Raw genomic sequence first — 20,968 nt, forward strand, 5'->3', positions numbered from 1 at the left:
GCTGAATTAGTTTAAACTCCTCCCACAGCACTAGCAAACCCGCCTGCAAGGATGTTAGTCCCGCTCTGGTTCAGATGTAGACCGTCCCGCTTGTTGTGCATAAGGTGTGTGCCATAGGGTGTGCAGAGCCTAAGAAGTGTGTAGGCAATTTTAGGAGGGGTGCAAGGGAATGCAGGGTATAGGGATGGTGCACTGGGCCTAAAAAAGATGTGCAGGAGTTATGGGGTTGGAGGAGCAAGCACTGTGTCCCCTCCCCCTGCTGAATTAGTTTAAACTCCTCCCAACAGCACTAGCAAACCCGCCTGCAAGGATGTTAGTCCCGCTCTGGTTCAGATGTAGACCGTCCCGCTTGTACAGGTCCCACCTTCCCGAGAAACGGTCCCAGTGATCCAGGAATCTAAAACCCTCCCTCCTGCACCACCTCTTAAGCCACGTATTCATCTGTGCTATTCTCCTATTTCTGAGCTCGCTAGCATGTGGCACTGGGAGTAATCCAGAGATTACAACCCGAGAAGTCCTGCTTTTTAGTCTACTGCCTAACTCTCTGAATTCTTGATGCAAGACCTCATCCCTCTTTCTATCTATGTCATTGGTACCAACATGTACCATGACCTCTGCCTTATCACCCTTTCCCTTCAGGATGCTCTGCAGCCATTTAGTGACATCCCGGGCCTTGGCACCAGGGAGGTAATACACCATCCTGGAGTAACGTTGACGGCCACAGTAGCGCCTATCTGTTCCCCTGACTATAGAATCCCCTATTACTATTGCTCTTCCTCCCTTCCTGTACAGACAGGCTGCTTGTGGTGCCAGAAGCTTGGCTCTGTCTGCACTCCCTGGAGGAACCAGCGCCCTCATCAGCCTCCAAAATGGAATACTGATTTGCGAGTGGGACCCCAGGGGAATCCTGAACTATCTGCCTGTTTCTCTTGGACTGCCTGGTGGTCACCCATTCCCTTCCTTCCTCAAGTCCCTTCAGCTGCGGTGTGACTACCTCCCTAAATGTGCTATGCATGATGCTCTCAGACTCGCGGATGCTCTATAGTGTCCCCAGCCGCCGTTCCAGCTCTGAAAACCAAGCTTCCAGGAGCTGCAGCTGGACACACTTCCTGCACACATGCTGGTCCCGGGCACTGGAAATGTCCCCGGCTTCCCACATGGAGCACGAGGAGCACACCGCAGCTTTGAGCGCTCCTGCCATGACTTATCCCTTCAAATTAAACCTTTTAAGTCAATTACTCTAGGGCCCTTCTTTCCTTATCCTCATTACTGTAGAATATACAAACTATAAACCACAAAAGACCTTTAACAATAAGCGATTAAAGTAGTAAATACTTTACCCACTACTTACCAGTGATTCCTTTCCCTTATAGCCTCTACTGCTGCAGCACGCTCTGAAGATTTAAGAAGTTGGATAGCAAGGAAAACATGCAAAGAGCATCTCGTCCCCTAGGCACTGAATTCCCACTTTGCACCAAATTGCCAATACCCATTCTGGCTGTGCCCCACTCAGGATGTGGTCCCTCCCTTGTTCGTGTGCAGGGATCTGTCCCCTGTTCTTGGTTGAACAAGGAAGGAGCTATTGCTGGTCTGGTGCTGGGGAATGAGGTAAGTCAAGTGGGCCAAGTGTTTGTGGCTGAAACACTTGGGTAAGAGTGACCATCATATTATAAGGTTTAGATTAATCATGGTGAAGAATAAGGAACAATCTGATATAGAAGTTCTAATTTGGAAAAGGGCTAACTTCAATGGGGTGAGAAGGGATCTGGGCAGAGTTAAATGGAACCAAAGACTTACAGGAAAAACTGTAATAGGATAATGGGTGATCATTAAAGGGAAGATGTTTCTGGTACAGGCTAGGTACATTCCAACAAGAGGGGAAGGTAGAGTAACCAAAGCCAGGGCTCCTTGGATGACAGGGAGACAGAGAAAATGATGAAATGAAACAAGGGGGTGTATGATGCATGTCATGTGGATTCTTGAAACTACACCTAGCCAAGTTGCGAGGGGAAGCGAGAGGAAAATAAGACTGGCAAAGAGAGAATCTGAAAATGGAATGCCAGTTAATATTAAAGCTTATCCAAATATTTTCTACTGGTATGTAAATAGTAAGCAGGTAAGGGATGGAGTGGGTCCTGTTAGGAATAGGTGGTATATGCTTAGATTTGCAAGGCAAGGAATATAGTTGCTCACTAAAGAAGAGGACGCTGACAAAATATCGGTGGATGAGGAGTTGGTGAGTATTGGATGGGGTGAAAATTGATAGGCGGGATGTACTGGACAGGATGGCAATGCTTAGGGTAGGTCTGGGCTTGCATCTCAGGTTGCTAAAGGAAGTTGGGGGGGGGAACGTGGTGGAGATAGTAGAGGGGCTTGTCATAATCTTCCCTAGATTTATTTTATTATTCATATACAGGATATGGAAGTCTCTGGCTAGGCCAGCATTTATTGCCCATCCCTAATTGCCCTTGAGAAGGTGGTGCTGGACTGCAAACATTGAGGATGATACCAATTGACTCTAACTCGCTGCCTGCAGGGGTGGCAGAAGCAAAGGCGATGATTTCAAAAAGAAATTGGATGAGCACTTGAGGGAAATAAACTTGCAGGACTATGAGGATAGAGCAAGGGAATGCAACTGATTGGAATGCTCCAGAGAGAGCCAGCACAGACTTGATGGGCCAAATGGCCTCCTTTTGTGCTGTAATGACTCTATGACCTGACCACCCTGACCTGGTTTTGGCCACGTGATTCCAGCTCCACGTTACTTTTGACTTTTAAAGTCATCAGAGAAACTAAGGATGACAATACTGTTAACAATATATTGTGATCTATTTGTTTCAACTATGTTTTAAAATATATAATGGAAGTCTTTTTTTTTATTCATTCATGGGTTATGAGCATTGCTGACAAGGCCAGCATTTATTGCCCACCCCTAATTGCCCTTGAAAATGTGTGGTGAGCTGCCTCCTTGAGCCCTGAGTGTGATGTAGGTACACCCACAGTGCTGTACGGGGAAGAACTCCTGTGTCCTAAGAGTCCTAGGTGAAGTTTCTAAGTTACCATCATTCCAGAACAAAATTTTCCCTTAATTTGTCACTCATGATTTGATAATCACACTCAGTGGTCAGACAATTAGGGAAGAGGATTAGGGGACACAGGAAGTAAAAGTCACATTAGTGTTGTGCAGGTGCATTTTTGAGCCTGAGACTAAAGCAAGTTTTTTTTTATATATTCATTCACAGGATGTGATCTTCGCTGGCTGGGCCAGCATTTATTGCCCATCCCTGGTTGCCCTTGAGAAGGTGGTGGTGAGCTGCCTTCTTGAACCGCTGCAGTCCATGTGGTACAGGTACACACACAGTGCTGTTAGGGAGCGAGTTCCAGGATTTTGACCGAGCGACAGTGAAGGAATGACGATATATTTCCAAGTCAGGATGGTGAATGGCTTGGAGGGGAACTTCCAGGTGGTGGTGTTCCCATCTATCTGCTGCCCTTGTTCTTCTAGATGGTAGTGGTCGTGGGTTTGGAAGGTGCTGTCGAAGGAGCCTTGGTGAATTCCAGCAGTATATCTTGTAGATGGTACACACTGCTGCCACTGTGCGTCGGTGGTGGAGGGAGGGAATGTTTGTAGATGTGGTGCCAATCAAGTGGGCTGCTTTGGCCTGGATGGTGTTGAGCTTCTTGAGTGTTGTTGGAGCTGCACTCATCCAGGCAAGTGAGGAGTATTCCATCACACTCATGACTTGTGCCTTGTAGATGGTGGACAGGCTTTGGGGCGTCAGGAGGTGGGTTACTCATTGCACTATTCCTAGCTCCTGACCTGCTCTTGTAGTCACAGTATTTATATGGCTAGTCCAGTTCAGTTTCTGGTCAATGGTAACCCCCAGGATGTTGATAGCGGGGGATTCAGTGATGGTAATGCCATTGAACATCAAGGGGTGATGGTTGGATTCTCTCTTGTTGGAGATGGTCATTGCCTGACACCTGTGTGGTGCGAATGTTACTTGCCACTTGTCAGCCCAAGCCTGGATATTGTCCAGGTCTTGCTGCGTTTGGGCATGGACTGCTTCAGTATCTGAGGAGTCACAAATGGTGCTGAACATTGTGCAATCATCAGCAAACATACCCACTTCTGACCTTATGATGGAAGATAGGTCATTGATGAAGCAGCTGAAGATGGTTGGGCCAAGGACACTACCCCGATGATCTCCTGCAGTGATGTCCTGGGACTGAGATGACTGACATCCAACAATCACAACCATCTTCCTTTGTGCTAGGTATGACTGCAACCAGTGGAGAGTTTTCCCCCTGATTCCCATTGACTCCAGTTTTGCTAGGGCTCCTTGATGCCACACTCTGTCAAATGCTGCCTTGACTCTCACATCACCTCGGGAGTTGAGCTCTTTTATCCATGTTTGAATCAAGGCTATAATGAGGTCAGGAGCTGAGTAGCCTTGGCGGAACCCAAACTTGGCATCAGTGAGCAGGTCATTGCTAAGCAAGTGCCACTTGATAGCACTGTTGATAACCCCTTCCATCACTTTACTGATGATGGAGAGTAGACTGATGGGGCGGTAATTGGCTGGGTTGGATTTGTCCTGCTTTTTGTGTACAGGACATACCTGGGCAATTTTCCACATAGCCGGGTAGATGCCAGTGCTGTAGCTGTACTGGAACAGCTTGGCTAGGCGGGTGGCAAGTTATGAAGCACAAGTCTTCAGTACTATTACCAGAATGTTGTCAGAGCCCATAGCCTTCGCAGTATCCAGTGCCTTCAGCCATTTCATGATATCACGTGGAGTGAATCGAATTGGCTGAAGACTGCCATCTGTGATGCTGGGGACCTCCGGAGGAGGCCGAGATGGATCACCACTCAGCACTTCTGGCTGAAGATTGTAGAAAATGCTTCAGCCTTATCTTTTGCACTGATGTGCTGGGCTCCTCCATCATTGAGGATGAGGATATTTGTGGAGCCTCCTCCTCCAGTGAGTTGTTTAATTGTTCAGCACCATTCTGGATGTGGCAGGACTACAGAGCTTAGATCTGATCCGTTGTTTGTGGGATCGCTTAGCCCTGTCTATCACTTGCTGCCTATGCTGTTTGGCACACAAGTAGCCCTGTGTTATAGCTTCACTAGGCTGACACCTCATTTTTAGGTATGCCTGGTGCTGCTCCTGGCATGCCCCCCTGTACTCTTCATTGAACCAGGGTTGATCCCCTGGCTTGATGGTAATGGTAGAGTGGGGGATATGCTGGGCAATGTGGTTACAGATTGTGTTTGAATACAATTCTGCTGCTGCTGATAACCCACAGCGCTTCATGGATGCCCAGTCTTGAGTTGCTAGATTTGTTTGAAATCTATCCCATTTAGCATGGTGGTAGTGCCACACAACACGATGGAGGGTATCCTCAATGTGAAGCCAGGACTTCATCTCCACAATGACTGTGTGGTGGTCACTCTTACCGATACTGTCATGGACAGATGCATCTGCGACAGGCAGGTTGGTGAGGACGAGGTAAAGTATGTTTTTCCCTCTTGTTGGTTTCCTCACCACCTGCTGCAGACCCAGCCTAGCAGCTATGTTATTTTGGACTCAGCCAGCTCGGTCAGTAGTGGTGCTACCGAGCCACTCTTGGTGATGGACATGGAAGTCCCCCACCTAGAGTACATTCTGTGCCCTTGCCACCCTCAGGGCTTCCTCCAAATGATGTTCAACATGGAGGAGCACTGATTCATCAGCTGAGGGAGGGCAGTACGTGGTAATCAGCAGGAGGTTTCCTTGTCCATGTTTGACCTGATGCCATGAGACTTCATGGAGTGCGGAGTCGATGCTGTGGACTCCCAGGACAACTCTCTCCTGACTGTATACAACTGTGCTGCCACCTCTGCTGGGTCTGTCCTGCTGGTGGGACAGGACATACCCAGGGATGGTGATGATGGTGTCTAGGACATCATCTGTAAGGTATAGTTCCATGAGTATGACTATGTCAGGCTGTTGCTTGACTAGTCTGTGAGACAGCTCTCCCAATTTTGGCACTAGCCCCCAGATGTTAGTAAGAATGACTTTGCAGGGTCGACAGGGCTGAGATTGCTGTTGTCTTTTCCTGTGCCTAGGTCGATGCCGGGTGGTCCGTCTGGTTTCATTCCTTTTTTGTGACTTTGTAGCGGTTTGATACAACTGAGTGGCTTGCTAGGCCATTTCAGAGGGCATTTATGAGTTAACCACATTGTTGTGGGTCTGGAGTCATATGTAGGCCAGACCAGATAAGGATGGCAGATTTCTTTCCCTATAGGATATTAGTGAACCAGATGGGTTAAGTTGTAGAGAACTTCTGCTCTACATTTTACTATTACATGACTCAGATGGGAATGTTTCATGTTCCAGTTCCCAGAACTGATATCCTTCATCTTGATGAATACTAAATTCACTAATACAAGATGAACAAGTATTTTCATGTAAAACAAATGGAAAATCACTGCTGTTCCTGAGTGAGACTTTGTGATTGATTGCTGAATCTCCAGGATTTGCCCAATCATTGTACTGCATGATTTTCAGCATGAATGTTATTCTCAGTTGCACAGATATGTTACTTAACCTCATCTGATCTAAAACTAATCTTTAATTCATTTACCATATTGTTTGTTTTGTTCAGTACTTACCCTTGAAATAAGCTCACCAACCATCCCAGTCCATGTGCCATTGGACTCTGCCACCCCATACACACCGTCAGCAACCAGTTGGATTTTGTAATGAAATCTGAGGATTTCTGATAGCTCCTTCAGCATATCCACACAGAACCCTTCGTAGCGCTCATTTCCCTCCAATTCCTGGTAGTTTGGTTTTAGCATCACATAAGGATTTTCCTAAAGAAAATATGATGCCTTGTTCACAGAGCCAAACTGAGTATGAGCACAGAAGCTCTCTCACAGAACACTGCAGTAAAGGAAAATTACATTTGCATTCAGCTGCTGTACATATTCAGCAGGTCTAAGTTTCACTTAAAATGTACAACAAGCAGATCACAATAGAAAGCTAGAAATTACTGTTTGTGATTTTAGTGCACAAAAGCTTTATACATTGATGCAACATTCCCTCTCACTGCTATATTAATAGACATATTAATCTGTAATCCTGAGAAAATAAAAACCTATAAAATTATAGATGAGCATCAGATGAATGTGTTAATAACAAGCTGACCATCCAATGAAAGCAGCAGTATTTGATTGATATTTGAAAATCTGACATTTTGCGATAGCGTCTTCATGATACAAAGTCATAGATGACACTGAAATGCAGCACTGTGATGGAAATTCCTTCATAAAAGGAAGTTGTTACCTGACATCTTGATGTGAAAACATAATCTTCAAAGTGGCTAGACCACAAAGCACAGTAAAAATTGTCTACTAACTGCCACAAGTCAGTCAGTAGGTGTCACCTATTTGGCACATGATAAATTCCTAATCTCAGTGAAACAATAATGCAGAGGTATTGAATGGAGGATAAATGCTTCTAATATTGTGGGAGGAGCCAAGCCTCATTCTGCTGACTTCTTCCTCCCTCATTAAAATGTACTAAGGCCACCCTGCCTGAAATGAGATAATTTACCAACGACTGGGAATTGAACCTGCTCTCCCATTCTGTGTGGCTCAGTTGCTCACTAAATGAACTCACCAAACTACCAGGAAGGGCTCATCCTGCCTCTTTATTGCTCAGTTCAAGGTAGCATTTGCAGAAGTCTGGGAATAAGTTGACTGAGCAAAGAACTGTGTACATAATGAGGACACCTAAAAAGAAAAAAGTAAAACACCATAAAATGGAATGGGAGCAAATAAAACCAAACAAGAAAGGGAGCAGGACCTGCATGTGTGTCTCTGGCTGTCTATTCCTATCCAAATAGACTGATCTTTGTGTCAATGGTAAAACACAGAGGTGATGGGGCGAGATGTTTCAGAGTGGACATGTCAAAAATAATTTACTGAATAATCTGTGGTAAAGAGATTGAGAAATATAAGTCTCTAAGTACAATGATATTTTTATCTTTATTTCCAAACAGCATATTTAGGCCACAATTAACCAGGGTAATTCGCTGAAATGCTCAAGAGAGAATAAAGTTATGGGTAGATCTTATTATTGAAAACATGAAGTGGTTTTGGCAAAATAAATTCAGATCATTCCTTTAAAATAAAGAATAGTGGGACCAGAGGTCATAATGAAAATTACATTGAAATGGGCTATCAGAGGGTGAATATGTTTATATTAATCTGTCAGATGGGACATAACAAACATGCTCTGCTACTGGTAGGCAAAGGGAATACCTTGCAACTAAAACTGTGGCACAAAATCTTGCTGAGTAACTGGGTTCAGTGTTATTCATATAACATGGGCAGTGTAATGAACATGGGCAAGCTATGGGCATAAGCAAGTCTGGCAATGACAGGATGCAAGAAATTATAATGCTGCAGATCATAAATGCCTTCAGAAACAAAAATGGACCATTCAACATTTTCTGTTCAAACAGGAACAAAACATGGTTGGAGCTCAATCAGGGAACTGTGGAGGTTTGCAGCACAGATGGAAAGCATTGGCCTATCATGGCTGTAGGACTTATTTGCTACAAACTAATCCCACTGCTCTGCACTCTGCATATGGTCCTATACGTTATTCTACATATAGCCCTGTACCTTGCTCTGCTTCAATTATTTATACATTTTTCACTTAAAAGATGCCGTCTTTGTGGCAAGGTATTGCTTGCTCCCAACAACCATGCATCAAGAAATGTAATATTTCTTCTCATTCATAGTGACAATTTTAACTAGATACATTATCTCATCGCTGACCCACACTTCACTCAATCAAAATCTTTCATAATTTCAAAAACTTTCATTAAATCCCTTAGTCTTCTTAACACCATTGAGAATAACCCAATATCTCAATTCCACCTTACAATTACGGCTTTTCTCTCTAGCTTCAGTCTGTGCTGTAGGCTGTCTACAGTTTGAATGTCTTCTCAAACTGGGCAACTCCTGGCAGAAACCATAAGTCTTAATAAATATCGGCGGAGCAGGAGGCCAATCAGCCCATCGAGCCTGTTCCAGCATCCAATGTGATCATGGCTGCTGTGTTTCTTGATTCCGTTTACCCATCTATCCCCTTGATAACCTTACCTCATAAAAGTGACTTCATTTAAATATATTAATATTTTGGACAAACATTTCTCATAGAGGCCCCAAGCTCATTGCAAAATTGAATGCCTCCAAGAATGAGGAGATATCAAACAGAACTGATGTAAAAACCAATTTTCTGATCGATATGTTCTATCTGTGCCTGTTTTTGTGGCATTACAAAGATCAAAATTAGTTTTTATAGCCAGTTGATCCTGTTGTCACACAAGAATGATATGGAATTGCCACTACAGATAAGTGATTACACCTCAGATATCCTGTGAATAGTTTCCCTTTCTGGCCTTGGCTTGAATGAGGCTACTTGAATCATGATTAAATAACATGAAACTGGAGATAGCCTGATGAGTGAGTACTCTTCCACATTGAAGATGTATATCAGCTTAACCACTCCATTTCATTCTCTGGTTCTGGTACACAGATTATGTACACAATAAAAGTGCAGTTTATGACTATTGCTTACCAAGATTGTTGTCACTATAAGTGTCTTATTGAACAAAGTCTCTGAAGCATTAAAAAAATAAAATCTTCTGTCCATCACTAGCCCATTCTCTGAGTGCCAGATCCCAACCTATGAAAGGAAACAAAAACTGTTGCTGGGTGAGGGAAAGGGGATAAAACCATACACTTGTCATTATTTATTCTCACTTGTTTTTAACGTGACTTCAATTTCATTCTCACAAACATCCATCTTCTAACTAGACCTTTCTGGAAAGCACTATAAGAAGCAATTCCTAACAATATTTCAATCCTCTAAACTAATCTGAACCTAATAAGTTGCTTTCAATTTCTTTTACTTCAGGAATGTCATTGGCATAATTCTTTACATTATGATGCAATTGGAATTATTTACAACTATACACATTAAGTGAAATAAGCCAAATGTTGCTAACTGAAAGGCAGAAGTATCCTTTGATAATAAAATCTTGTTTGTTTCAATTCTTCAAAGACAAAAGGGAAAATTTAACCTAATACACCCATTGGGACTCGAAGGGTTAAGGAGGAGAGGTTATACCAACTAGGGTTGTAAATCATGAAATTTAAAAGATTAAGGAGTTATGTGATTGAAGTTTTAAACTATTAAAGGGAACAGTTAAGGTAGATAAAGTGAAAATATTTCTGCTTGTTGTGGAGTCTCGGACTGGGAATATAGTCAAAAATTTGAAAATTAGGAGACATGTCTATACACAAAGGGTAGTAGAAGTTTGAAACTCCCATTCGCAAATGGCAATTGATGCTAGCTCAATTGTTAATTTTAATTTTAAAAGTGAGATTGATAGACTTTTGTTAGCCAATAAGGTATTAAGGAATATGAGGCAAAGGTGAGCATATAGAGTTAGATTACTGATCAGCCATTGTCTCATTAAATGGCAGAACAGGCTTGAAGGGCTAAATGTCCTCCCACGTTCCTATGGTGACCCATTTGAAACACTAATGAACAGCAAACCTAAGTATACAGGAAAATTCCTGTGTAGCAACCCGACAAGAATCTGAAGCAAATAAATTAAGGATAGTGGTTATTTTCACTGCCACTAGCAAAACGTGACCATGTGGCCAGGAGCCTGTGGCCTAGATGCAGAGGTCTGCACGAGGGGTCTGCCTGGAAAAATGCAGTCTTCTCACCTATTGCTCCTTAGTTTCTAGAAACAGCCTGTCCTAGGGCCCTATCAACTGGTAAGGCCTTGCCAAGCAGCTCCTCAGCAGTTATGAGGTCCAATTGCTGCTCTTTGTGGCAGGTCAGCTGTTCACCTTCATGTAAGCAAATTGAAGCAGCAAGAATGATTTATTATAAGCTTTGTGCTTAATGAGGGCGTATAAGTAAAATAAGAGTGAATTCCCAGGTAACTCCTGTGAAAATTAAAAAAAACACAATAAGAAACAGATACAGGTTGCGTGAGTGCTTTCAAGCAAGTGTCTTTTTAAATATTATTTGCAATGGGCCATGAAAACCGTTTCAACCAGTCTTTACTTAATGGATTCACTGGCTGGTGCCACTTTTTGTGGACATGTTAAAATTGCATTGGGTTCCTAATGACATCATTGCACCCCAATTTCCATGTGGGCTGCCACTTCTGGTCAAAAACGTGCAGTAAATATGCCAGCAAACACAACAGGGTTTCATTTTCGGCCTTCCCACTTGGTGAGTCCCCAGCCCACTGTCGGGTGACTACCAGCGATAGTAGGAGGATGCCCTGGAGCCTCAATTGACAGCAGGGTGGCAAGGCTGCCCACGAGTCTTTCCAACACAGACTTAATTGGGGCAGGGTCCTCAACCACCACACTCCCACATGATCAACTGCCCCCAACCACCAAACTCACTGGTGGGGAGGGCATTAAATTCTGCCTTATGTCCTCATTTCTTGGTTTCTTAATCTCTATATCCTACCTTCTATCTCTTTCAGTAACTTATATCTAGATCCATCATTAATCTATTTGTGTGTGTATCGGACAGAAAAAACAAACACTATAGAATAGAAGAGAAAGGTTAATTGGAAGGAGGCAAATCCTGGAGAGACTCGTTGTTTATGTAAATCTGAATAAAATGCCCCAAATTTAGGTATTACATTTCCATGGCTAATTGAGAGTAGCGTGAGAGGGGAGAGGAGTGAGAGTTCAAAACCAGCGTGAGAGGGGAGAGAGTTCAAAACCAGCGTGAGAGGGGAGAGAGTTCAAAACCAGCGTGAGAGGGGAGAGGTCCCTGCTAGATAAATCTGTGAGCTGAATGCATTCGGGGGGTGGGGGGAGGGGTTATATAGATGATGTCACAGGGAAACAGGTAAGTGATTGGTTGGTGACTATTTTGCTATATTGACCATATATCTTTCAAAACTGTACTTTTTAAAATAATTGTAGGGTTTTATTAGCATTATGGAAGTTTACTAGAAGTGATAAAGCTTATTGAGAGTAGTGGGGTTTATTAAATTAGTGAAAATAAATTAATTAACACTCAACCAAGATGGCAAAGCAGGTAATGTGCTGGAACTACAAGGTGCTCCTGGATGCCAATGTGATTCAGATGGAGGCCGAGCTGCAGGCATTTCGATGCATGGTGGGGGAGGTGGAAGAAGAAAGTTACCTGGACATTTAGGAAGCGGTTAGACCCTTTAGGATAGGGTCTTCTGATCTGGTTAGTGGTCAGGGACAGAAAGGTGTGACTGTCAGTGAGGCAGGTAAGGAGATCGAGAAGGTAGAAGTGGATGTGACTCAACCCTTGCAATTGTCCAACAGGTTCAATGTTCTTGCAGCCACTATATATGCAGGCAGGGGCTGCAGGGTGGATGAGCAAACTGACCATGACACTGGTACAGGAAACCATTCAAGTGGGGAAGTTAATAGGAATGTAGTGGTAATAGGGGACAGTATAGTCAGGGGGCTAGACGTAGTTCTCTGCAGCCAAGACTGGGAGTCCAGACGGCTGTGTTGTTTTCCCAGTGCCAGAGCTCGGGACATCTGCTCTGGGCTGGAGAGGAAGTTACAATGGGAAGGGGAGGATCCAGTGGTTGTGGTCACGTAAGTACCAAGGACTTAGGCAGAACTAGGAAAGAGGTTCTGCTGAAGGTGTAGGGCATCTAGGGGCTAAATTAAAAAGACCATAAGGTGTAACAGCAGAAGTAGGCCATTCGGCCCATCGAGTCTGCTCTGCTGATCTGATAATCCTCAGCTCCAGTTTCCTGCCTTTTCCCTATACTCCTTGATTCCCTTACTGATTAAACATCTGTCTATATCAGCCTCAAATATACTTAACAACCCAGCCTCTACAACCCTCTGTGGTATAGAATTCCACAGATTCACTACCCTCAGAGAAGAAATTCCTCCTCATCTCTGTTTTAAATGGGTGGCCCCTTACTCTGAGATTATGCCCTCTGGTTCTAGACTCTCCCACAAGGGGAAACAACCTCTCAGCATCTACCCTGTCAAGCCCCCCAAGAATCTTATATGTTTCAATAAGGTCGCTCTCATTCTTCTAAACTCCAGTGAGTACAGGCCCAACCTACTCAACCTCGCCTCGTAAGAAAATCCCTCCATCCCCAGGATCAACCTAGTGAACCTTCTTTGGACTGCCTCCAATGCCAATATATCTTTCCTTAGATTAAGGGGACCAAAACTGTTCACAGTATTCTAGATGTGGTCTAACTAGTGCCTTGTATAATTCTAGCAAGACTTCCCTATTTTTATACTCCATTCCCTTTGAAATAAAGGCCAACATTCCATTTGCCTCCCTATTACCTGCTGAACCTTTTTGCTAGATTTTTGTGATTCATGCATGAGGACCCCCAAATCCCTCTGTGCTGCAGCTTTCTTCAATCTTTCTCCATTTAAATAATATTCAGCTCCTCTATTCTTCCTGCCAAAATGCATAACCTCAAATTTTCCCACATTATATTCCATCTGACACGTTTTAGCCCACTCACTTAACCTGTCTATATCCCTCTGTAGACTCTGTGTCATCCTCATCACTTGCCTTCTCACCTATTTTTGTGACATTTACAAACTTGGTGATAGTACATTCATTTCCCTCATCCAAGTCATTAATATATATTGTAAATAATTGTGGCCCCAGCACTGATCCCCCTGGCACTCCACTAGTTACAGGTTGCTATCCCGAAAATGCCCCCCATATCCCAATTAGCCAGTCCTCTCTTCATGCTAGTGTACTACCCCCAACACCATGGGCTCTTGTGTTATTAAGTAGCCTTATGTGTGGTACCTTACTGAACGCCTTTTGGAAATCCAAATATGTTACATCTACTGGTTCCCCTTTATCTATCTTGCTTGTTACCTCCTCAAAGAATTCTAATAAATTTGTCAGGCATGATTTCCCCTTCATGAAGCCATGCTGACTCTGCTGGATTATATTTTGCATTTCTAAATGCTCTGCTATTACATCCTTTATAATAGACTCTAACATTTTCCCAATGACAGATGTTAAGCTGTCCTCAAAGCAGAAACTCAAAGGTAATAATCTCTGGATTGCTACCTGAGCAAATTAGCATAGGGTAAATCAGTTTAGAGAATTAAATGTGTAGCTCAAAGATTGTTGTGGGAGAAATGGGTTCTGATTCTTGGGGCGCTGGTACCAGGTACTGGGGGAAAATGGAAGGTGTAATGTTGGGATGGTCTTCACCTGAACTGTGCTGGGACCAGTGTATGGGCGGATCATGTAAGAAGGGCAATAGAAAGGACTTTAAACTAAATAGTGGGGACAAGGGATCAAGTTTGGGAAGATGTGATAAATAGAGAATTTATCTAACAATAAGGTAGCAACAAGGAAAATGGTGATCAGAGTGTGACAGTAAGGGACAGAGTGTACAAATCTAAGAGTGCTTCAGGAAATAAGGCTAGAGATTGCAAAAATAGCAAAAAAAAGAACTGAAGGCTTTATATCTAAATGCATGCAGCATTTGTAGCAAGACAGATGAATTGACAGCACAAATAGAAATAAATATGTATAATCTGATAGCCATTACAGAGACATGGCTGCAGGGTGACAAAGATTGGGACCTGAATATTCAAGGGTATATGACATTTAGGAAGGACAGGAAGCTCGGAAAAAGTGGAAGGGTAGCTCTGTTAATTAAAAATGACAGTGGTACAATAAAGATAGATGACCTCAGTTCTGGAGATCAGGATATGAAATCAATTTGGGTAGAAATGAGAAATAGTTAAGGTAAGAGGTCACTTGTGGGGATATTTTATAGGCCCTCCAACAGGGAGAAAAAAACAGGGACTTGTGAAAAAGGTACAATCATAATCAGGGGTGATTTTAATCTACATATAGATTAGATGAATCAGATTGGCAAAGATGGCCTTGAAAATGAGTTCATAGAATGTTTTTGGGATAGTTTTTTAGAGCAGCACATTCTGGAGCCAACCAGAGAGCAGGCTAGACTAGATCTGGTAATGTGCAATGAGACTTGATTAATTAATGACTTCATAGTGAAGGTGCCCCTAGGTAACAGTGGTCACAATATGATTGAATTCCACATTCAGTTTGAGGGAGAGAAGAGTGGAATTAAGACTAGTGTTTTAACCTTAAATAAGGGCAATTATGAGGGCATGAAGGCGGAGCTGGCTAAAAAGAATCGGGAAATTGGGTTAAGGGATAGGTCAGTAGGGATGCATCGGTAGTCATTTAAGGAAATATTTCAGAATATTCAGAATAGATACATTCTAGTGAGAAAGAAAGACTAAGAGAAGGATGCACCACCTGTAGCCAACTAAGGAAGTTAAAGTAAATATTAAATTCAAAGAAAAAGCATATAATTCCACAATATAAAAACATTCTACAGGTATTTGAAAAAGAAAAGAGTAAGTAAAGTGAGCATTGGCCCTCTTGAGAGTGTCTGGTGAATTGATAATGGAAAATAAGGAAATGGCAGATGAAGTGAACAGATATTTTCCATTTGTCTTCATTGTAGAGGATTCCAAGTCACATCCCAGAAAGAATTGTGAATCAGGAGGTGAAAGGGAGGTAGGAACTACTAACCATTACAGTTATCAGGGAAAGGGTCCTGAGAAAATTATTAGAAATAATGGCTGACAAGTCCCCATGGACTTCATCCTAGGGTCTTAAAAGAAGTGGTTGCTGGGATAGTAGATGCTTTGTTTTCAATTTTCCGAAATTCCCTAGATTCTGGAGAGGTCCTATCAGATTGGAAAATAGTGAATGTGACCCCCCCTATTCAAGAAAGAAGGGAGACAAAGCAGGAAACTACAGGTCAGTTAGCTTCACATCTGTAATAGAGAAAATGCTAGAGTCTATTATTAAGGAGGTTATAGCGGGGTACTTAGAAAATCTCAATGCAATCAGGCAGAGTCAAAATGGATTTGTGAAAGGGAGATCATGTTTGACTAGTTTATTGGAGTTTTTTGAGGAAGTAGCAAGCAACGTGAATAAAGGGGATGTGCTGTACTTAGATTTCTAGAAGGCTCTTGGCAAGGTGCCACATCAAAAGTAATGATGCAAAATAAGTGCCCATGGTATAGGGGGTTTTTGCATGGATAGATGATTGGTTCACTAATAGGGAACAGAGAGTAGGCATAAATGGGTCATGCCAACTATTTACAATTTTTATATCAATTACTTGGACGAAGGGACTAAATGCATGGTTGCTAAATTTGCTGATGATACAAAGATAGGCAAGAAAGTGAGTTGTGAAGAGGACATAAGGAATCTGCAAAGGGATATAGTTAGGTTAAATGAGTGGGCAGAAATTTTGCAGATGGAATATAATGTTTGAAAATGTGAGCTTGTCACTTTGACAGGAAGAATAGAAAAACTGGATATTATTTAAATGGAGAGAGATTGCAGAACTCTGAGGTACAGAGGGAACTGGGTGTCCTGGTACATGAATCAGGAAACATTAGTATGCAGGTACAGCAAGTGATTAGGGAGGCAAATAGAATGTTGTTGTTTATTGTAAGGGGAATGGAATATAAAAGTAGGGATGTTTTGCAACAGTTTAGGGTGTTAAGTGAGACCACATCTGGAGTACTGTATATAGTTTTGGTTTCCTTATTTAAGTAAGGATATAAATATGTTAGAAGAAGTTCAGTGAAGATTCATTCATCTGATACCTGGGATCTGGGGATTATCTTATTAGGAAAGGTTGGATAGGCTGGGCCTGTATCCATTGGAGTTTAGAAGAATGAGAGGTGATCTTATTGAAACACATAAGATCCTGAGGGGACTTGACAGAGTGAATGCTGAAAGGATGTTTCTCCTTGTAGGAGAGACTAGAACTAGGAGATACAGTTTAAAAATAAGGGGTCTCCCATTCAAGACAATGGTGAGAAGAATTTTTTTCTGAGCATTGTGAGTCTTTGGAACTCTCTTCCCCAGAGAGTGGTGGAGGCAGGGTCATTGAATATTTTTAAGGCAGAGGCAGGTAACCTTTGGCACCATTGTTAGTCAAGAATCCATCAGGTTGATGGGAATATGGAGTTGAGGCCACGATCAGATCAGCCATGATTTTATTGAATGGCGGAGCAGGCTCGAGGAGCCAAATGGCCTACTGCTACTCCTAATTTGTATGTTCGTATGTTTGTATGAAAGAGAGGGAAACAGAAAAAAACATATGTTGGTATATTAAAGAAGAAAGGCATACCAGTGTAGAAACATAATGCAAAATATCTACAAGGAAATAGAGTTGCTTTATCTTTCTCCCTATAATGCCATTTGCAGCAACGATCTTAAAATTCTTGGGATTAAGCTAATCTCATCCCATGCTGCTAATCCCAGAAGTGTGCTGTTTCCAGTACTCAACTAGTCCTGGTGGGGTGAATCAGCAATTAGAGGTCCAAGTACAATTAAGCTGCTCTGTATGTTGTTTTCACATCAGCACAAAAATCTCCATATAAGATTGGAATTAAGGAAGAAAGTAAAACATTTTAAACTGTTCAAACTGTTCATGGTCTGTCTTCGGCATACCCTCCAACTTCAAATTCTCAAAATTCTTTTCCAAACCCACAACATTCCAAAAAAAAACTATAAAAATACTCTAGTTGTGAAAATTCTCAGGTTACCTGTTTCAGCCCTTCTCTACTGCGTTGCATAATCTTCAAAATGTAATTAGTTCTCTGACCCTTGCTGTTGAATTCAACATGACCAGTTAGACCGTCTAATTCCACCTGGACCCGGGGAGGGGGGGGGGAAAAAAATATTGGCCATTGACACAGATTCATTCTTAAATATGTTCACCTGAAAAAACCTAAGAACGTGATGCTAAATTCCAGGGTCAGTTTATGTGCAGTTACTTGTAATCCATTTCATTTACATACATTTTATATCCACACTTCCCTACAGTGATACAGATTCTCCTAATTTTACACAAAGTCACTTAAAGCTTGTACACATATAGCTCCTTATCCTTCCTCTCAGGTAAATCTCAACTTTACACTGTGTCCCATTAACTTCCATTTGGCCAGGAAGCTCACCAGTGTCACCTTCGTGAGGTTGGGTTGTTTTTATAACTACTTCTCCACCAGAGTGACAGCATAAAAAGGATAGAATATAACTTTAAATCTGAGATTGATGTATTTTTGTTAACCAAAGGTATTAAGGGGTATTGGGCAAAGATGGCTTATGGAGTTAGGCCACAGATTAGGCATCTCACTGAATGTTAGAACAGGCTCAAGAGGCGAAATGGCCTCCTCCTGTTTTGATGTTCCTATGTTCTAGCAGCACTGGATAAAGATTTATAAGGATGATACTAGACTTTTTATGGTGAGTAGTTATGACCTGGAATACACTGCCTTCTTGCACATTGTGAAGGTGGATGTTATTTTTAAAAAAAAAATTTTGGGAATATGGTGGTATTTTGTAAAGAAGGATCTGTGTGTCCATGATTAATTAAACAGAGACGGTGGTAGAGACAGTTTGTTTGTGAAAGTTGAGAGATAAAAGGGGTAAAGGTGTTAGATGCATGAATTTGTTATGAGAGGTTATGGTGAAGTTGGATTTATAGGGCAGAATTTTCTGGGTGACATGTTGGGGGGGGAAACATCACCGCGTGCCATCACGTTATTTCGTTGGGCGCGCGTGCGATGAAGCCATTAATTAACGGGCCAGTTAAGGCCCTTAACTCAGCAATCAACGCCGATTTTCAGGCGCCCGTGCGATCTTCGGCTCGGCGCACAGGCACAACGGGCAGGCGGGTAAGTGACTTTTTAATAAAACTCATCCACGGGCGGGATAATAGGGGTCAGTGGGGTTGTCAATCTGGTTTGTGAAGTATTTATTGCAGAAAGTGTTTTAAACTTGCCTGTGTGATCTGTAGCAGTTCAGAACGAATTCCAGCCGCTTTCTGTGTACTTTGAACCTTCAGGTCAGCGCTGTTCAGTCAGGAATCTTTATCGGGCCTGCGGCTTTCTGGGGACCTCCCTTTAGTCTGGGTTCTGACATGTCCACTGGAGGCAGCTCCCCTGAGGAGGAAAGGAGGGCTAGAATAAGGAGGAGGCCAGGAGTGGTCAATCAGCCTCCAGGGGAGCCACCTTTGGGAGTACAGGCGTAGGCACAAGGGGCCCTGGGCCAAGAGGTAGTCCAAGGTGGAAGGGGCCACAGAAGATGCCACTATCCTGCTGCCAAGGAATACAGTCGGAGAAGCAGCTACCTCAATATGTCTGAGGTGCAGTGCCGAAGGAGGCTCCGACTGTCAAGAGTGACAGTCAACTATATCTGTCAGATGATTGGCCCTGAGATCTCTCCTAACTGCGTGGATGGACACCCCATGCCAGCAGCTCTGAAGGTCACAGCTGCCTTCAACTTCTATGCCTCTGGCTTCTTCCAGAGCTTGGTGGGTGATCCTTGTGGTGTCTTCCAATCAGCTGTCCACACTTGTGTCAAGCAGGTCACAGACGCTCTGTTCAGGTGTGTATTGACCTTCATCCACTTCCAGTGGGACCAGGCAAGTCAGGCACAGCGAGCCAGAGGCTTCACGGCGATTGCTGGTTTCTCCCGCATCCAGGGTGCAATAGACTGTACACACGTGGCCATCAAGGTGCCAGCAGGTGAGCCCGGTGCCTTCCTCAACAGGAAGGGCTTCCACTCCATGAACGTGCAGATAGTGTGTGATCACAGGATGCAGATTCTACAAGTCTGTGCAAGGTACCCAGGCAGCTCCCATGACGCCTACATCCTCAGACACTCCCATAAGTAAATAGGTGGGGTTTTAAAATTCTGCATTAGGAGATAGGTAGGGAGTTAAATAAAAGCAGATGTCAAAGGGGAATTTAAGGGACTTATACAATTTATAAAGGTTTCATAAGTAAACACAGGAAGGTTATTTAATTCTATTTGAATCAAAAGTGAAGGCAAGAGGGAAAACATGAAAGATTTTTATATTTTGAAAAAAGTTGAGTTCAAAGAGGTGCTGAGGACAAAGGAATCCAAGATGAAAGGGGGAAAGGATATTTAAGGGAAGATATTGAGCTGAGTTGTGGTGGCTGTGTGGGGTAGATGTCTTGACCCCAGCTCCGTGCTGAGAGAAGGTGTGAAATCTAAAACAACCATCCAATCAATCCACAAAAGTTCTTGGGCTGCATCTTACCTATGTCGGGTGGGCTGGGCGGGAGTGGGCGGGGGCGTGGAGCCGATTAAGGCCCGCCCAGCATGGCGCACGGCCAGTAGCGCTCAGCGCTACCAGTGCAGGCAGGGGGAGGATGGAAAGTCGGGGCCTGCATTCTTTAGCGCATGCGCGTGAAAGAGTGCAGCAGTCTCCCTGAGCCACCGAGCTGCCTCAGGGAGATCAAGTTGATAGTAAAACTTTTTAATAAAGGAGGAAAAAATTTAGTTAAAGATGTCAGATCATGTGACAGTGTCACGAGCTGGGACATGTTTGTGAATTGTGCAAAATTTAATTAATTATTTTATAAAACCTTCAGGAAACCTCATCCCACCCGTGGATGAGATTTCCTGAAAAACGCAAAGGCCACTTGGGCTCTTCACCTGCCGCCAGCCTTAAGGTTGGACGAACAGCGTTGCTAACAACTTTAATTGGTTTTTTAATGGCCTTAATAGGCTGCCGAATGAAATATCTAAATGACGCACGATGACGTCGGGATGCACGCCCAACGTCATCTCGTGTCATTTTGCGCGTCGGTGTGTTGGGCCCGCCCCTGCACGTTGATGGCAATATTCTGGCCCTTGTTTCAGAAAGCAGTTTATTTTCTGAACTGTCTTGGATTTCCACAGCAGAGTGGAAGTGTTTGAGGAGTTATGTGCTATACCTTTACTAAGTAACAGCAGTTTTGCCTTGTGGTAATATTACTGAATTTTTATAGTTAAAA

At 43.1% G+C, this 20,968-nt stretch overlaps 1 protein-coding gene across 1 annotated transcript in view; it reads right to left on the reverse strand.

Moving 5' to 3' along the window:
- The window catches only part of LOC144671671 (glutamate receptor ionotropic, kainate 4-like), a 123,953-nt gene that overhangs the window by 74,682 nt on the left and 28,303 nt on the right, over positions 1 to 20,968 (reverse strand). Inside the window, exons 5-7 of the mRNA XM_078533687.1 lie at positions 17,708 to 17,812; positions 9,645 to 9,752; positions 6,662 to 6,865 (exon numbers count right to left, since the gene is read on the reverse strand). Of these exons, the coding sequence (XP_078389813.1) occupies positions 6,662 to 6,865; positions 9,645 to 9,752; positions 17,708 to 17,812 (417 nt within the window). The remainder of the gene's footprint in view (positions 1 to 6,661; positions 6,866 to 9,644; positions 9,753 to 17,707; positions 17,813 to 20,968) is intronic.

Source organism: Cetorhinus maximus, chromosome 2 (genome assembly GCF_964194155.1).
Source record: "Cetorhinus maximus chromosome 2, sCetMax3.hap1.1, whole genome shotgun sequence".
Taxonomy (NCBI): Eukaryota; Metazoa; Chordata; class Chondrichthyes; order Lamniformes; family Cetorhinidae; genus Cetorhinus; species Cetorhinus maximus.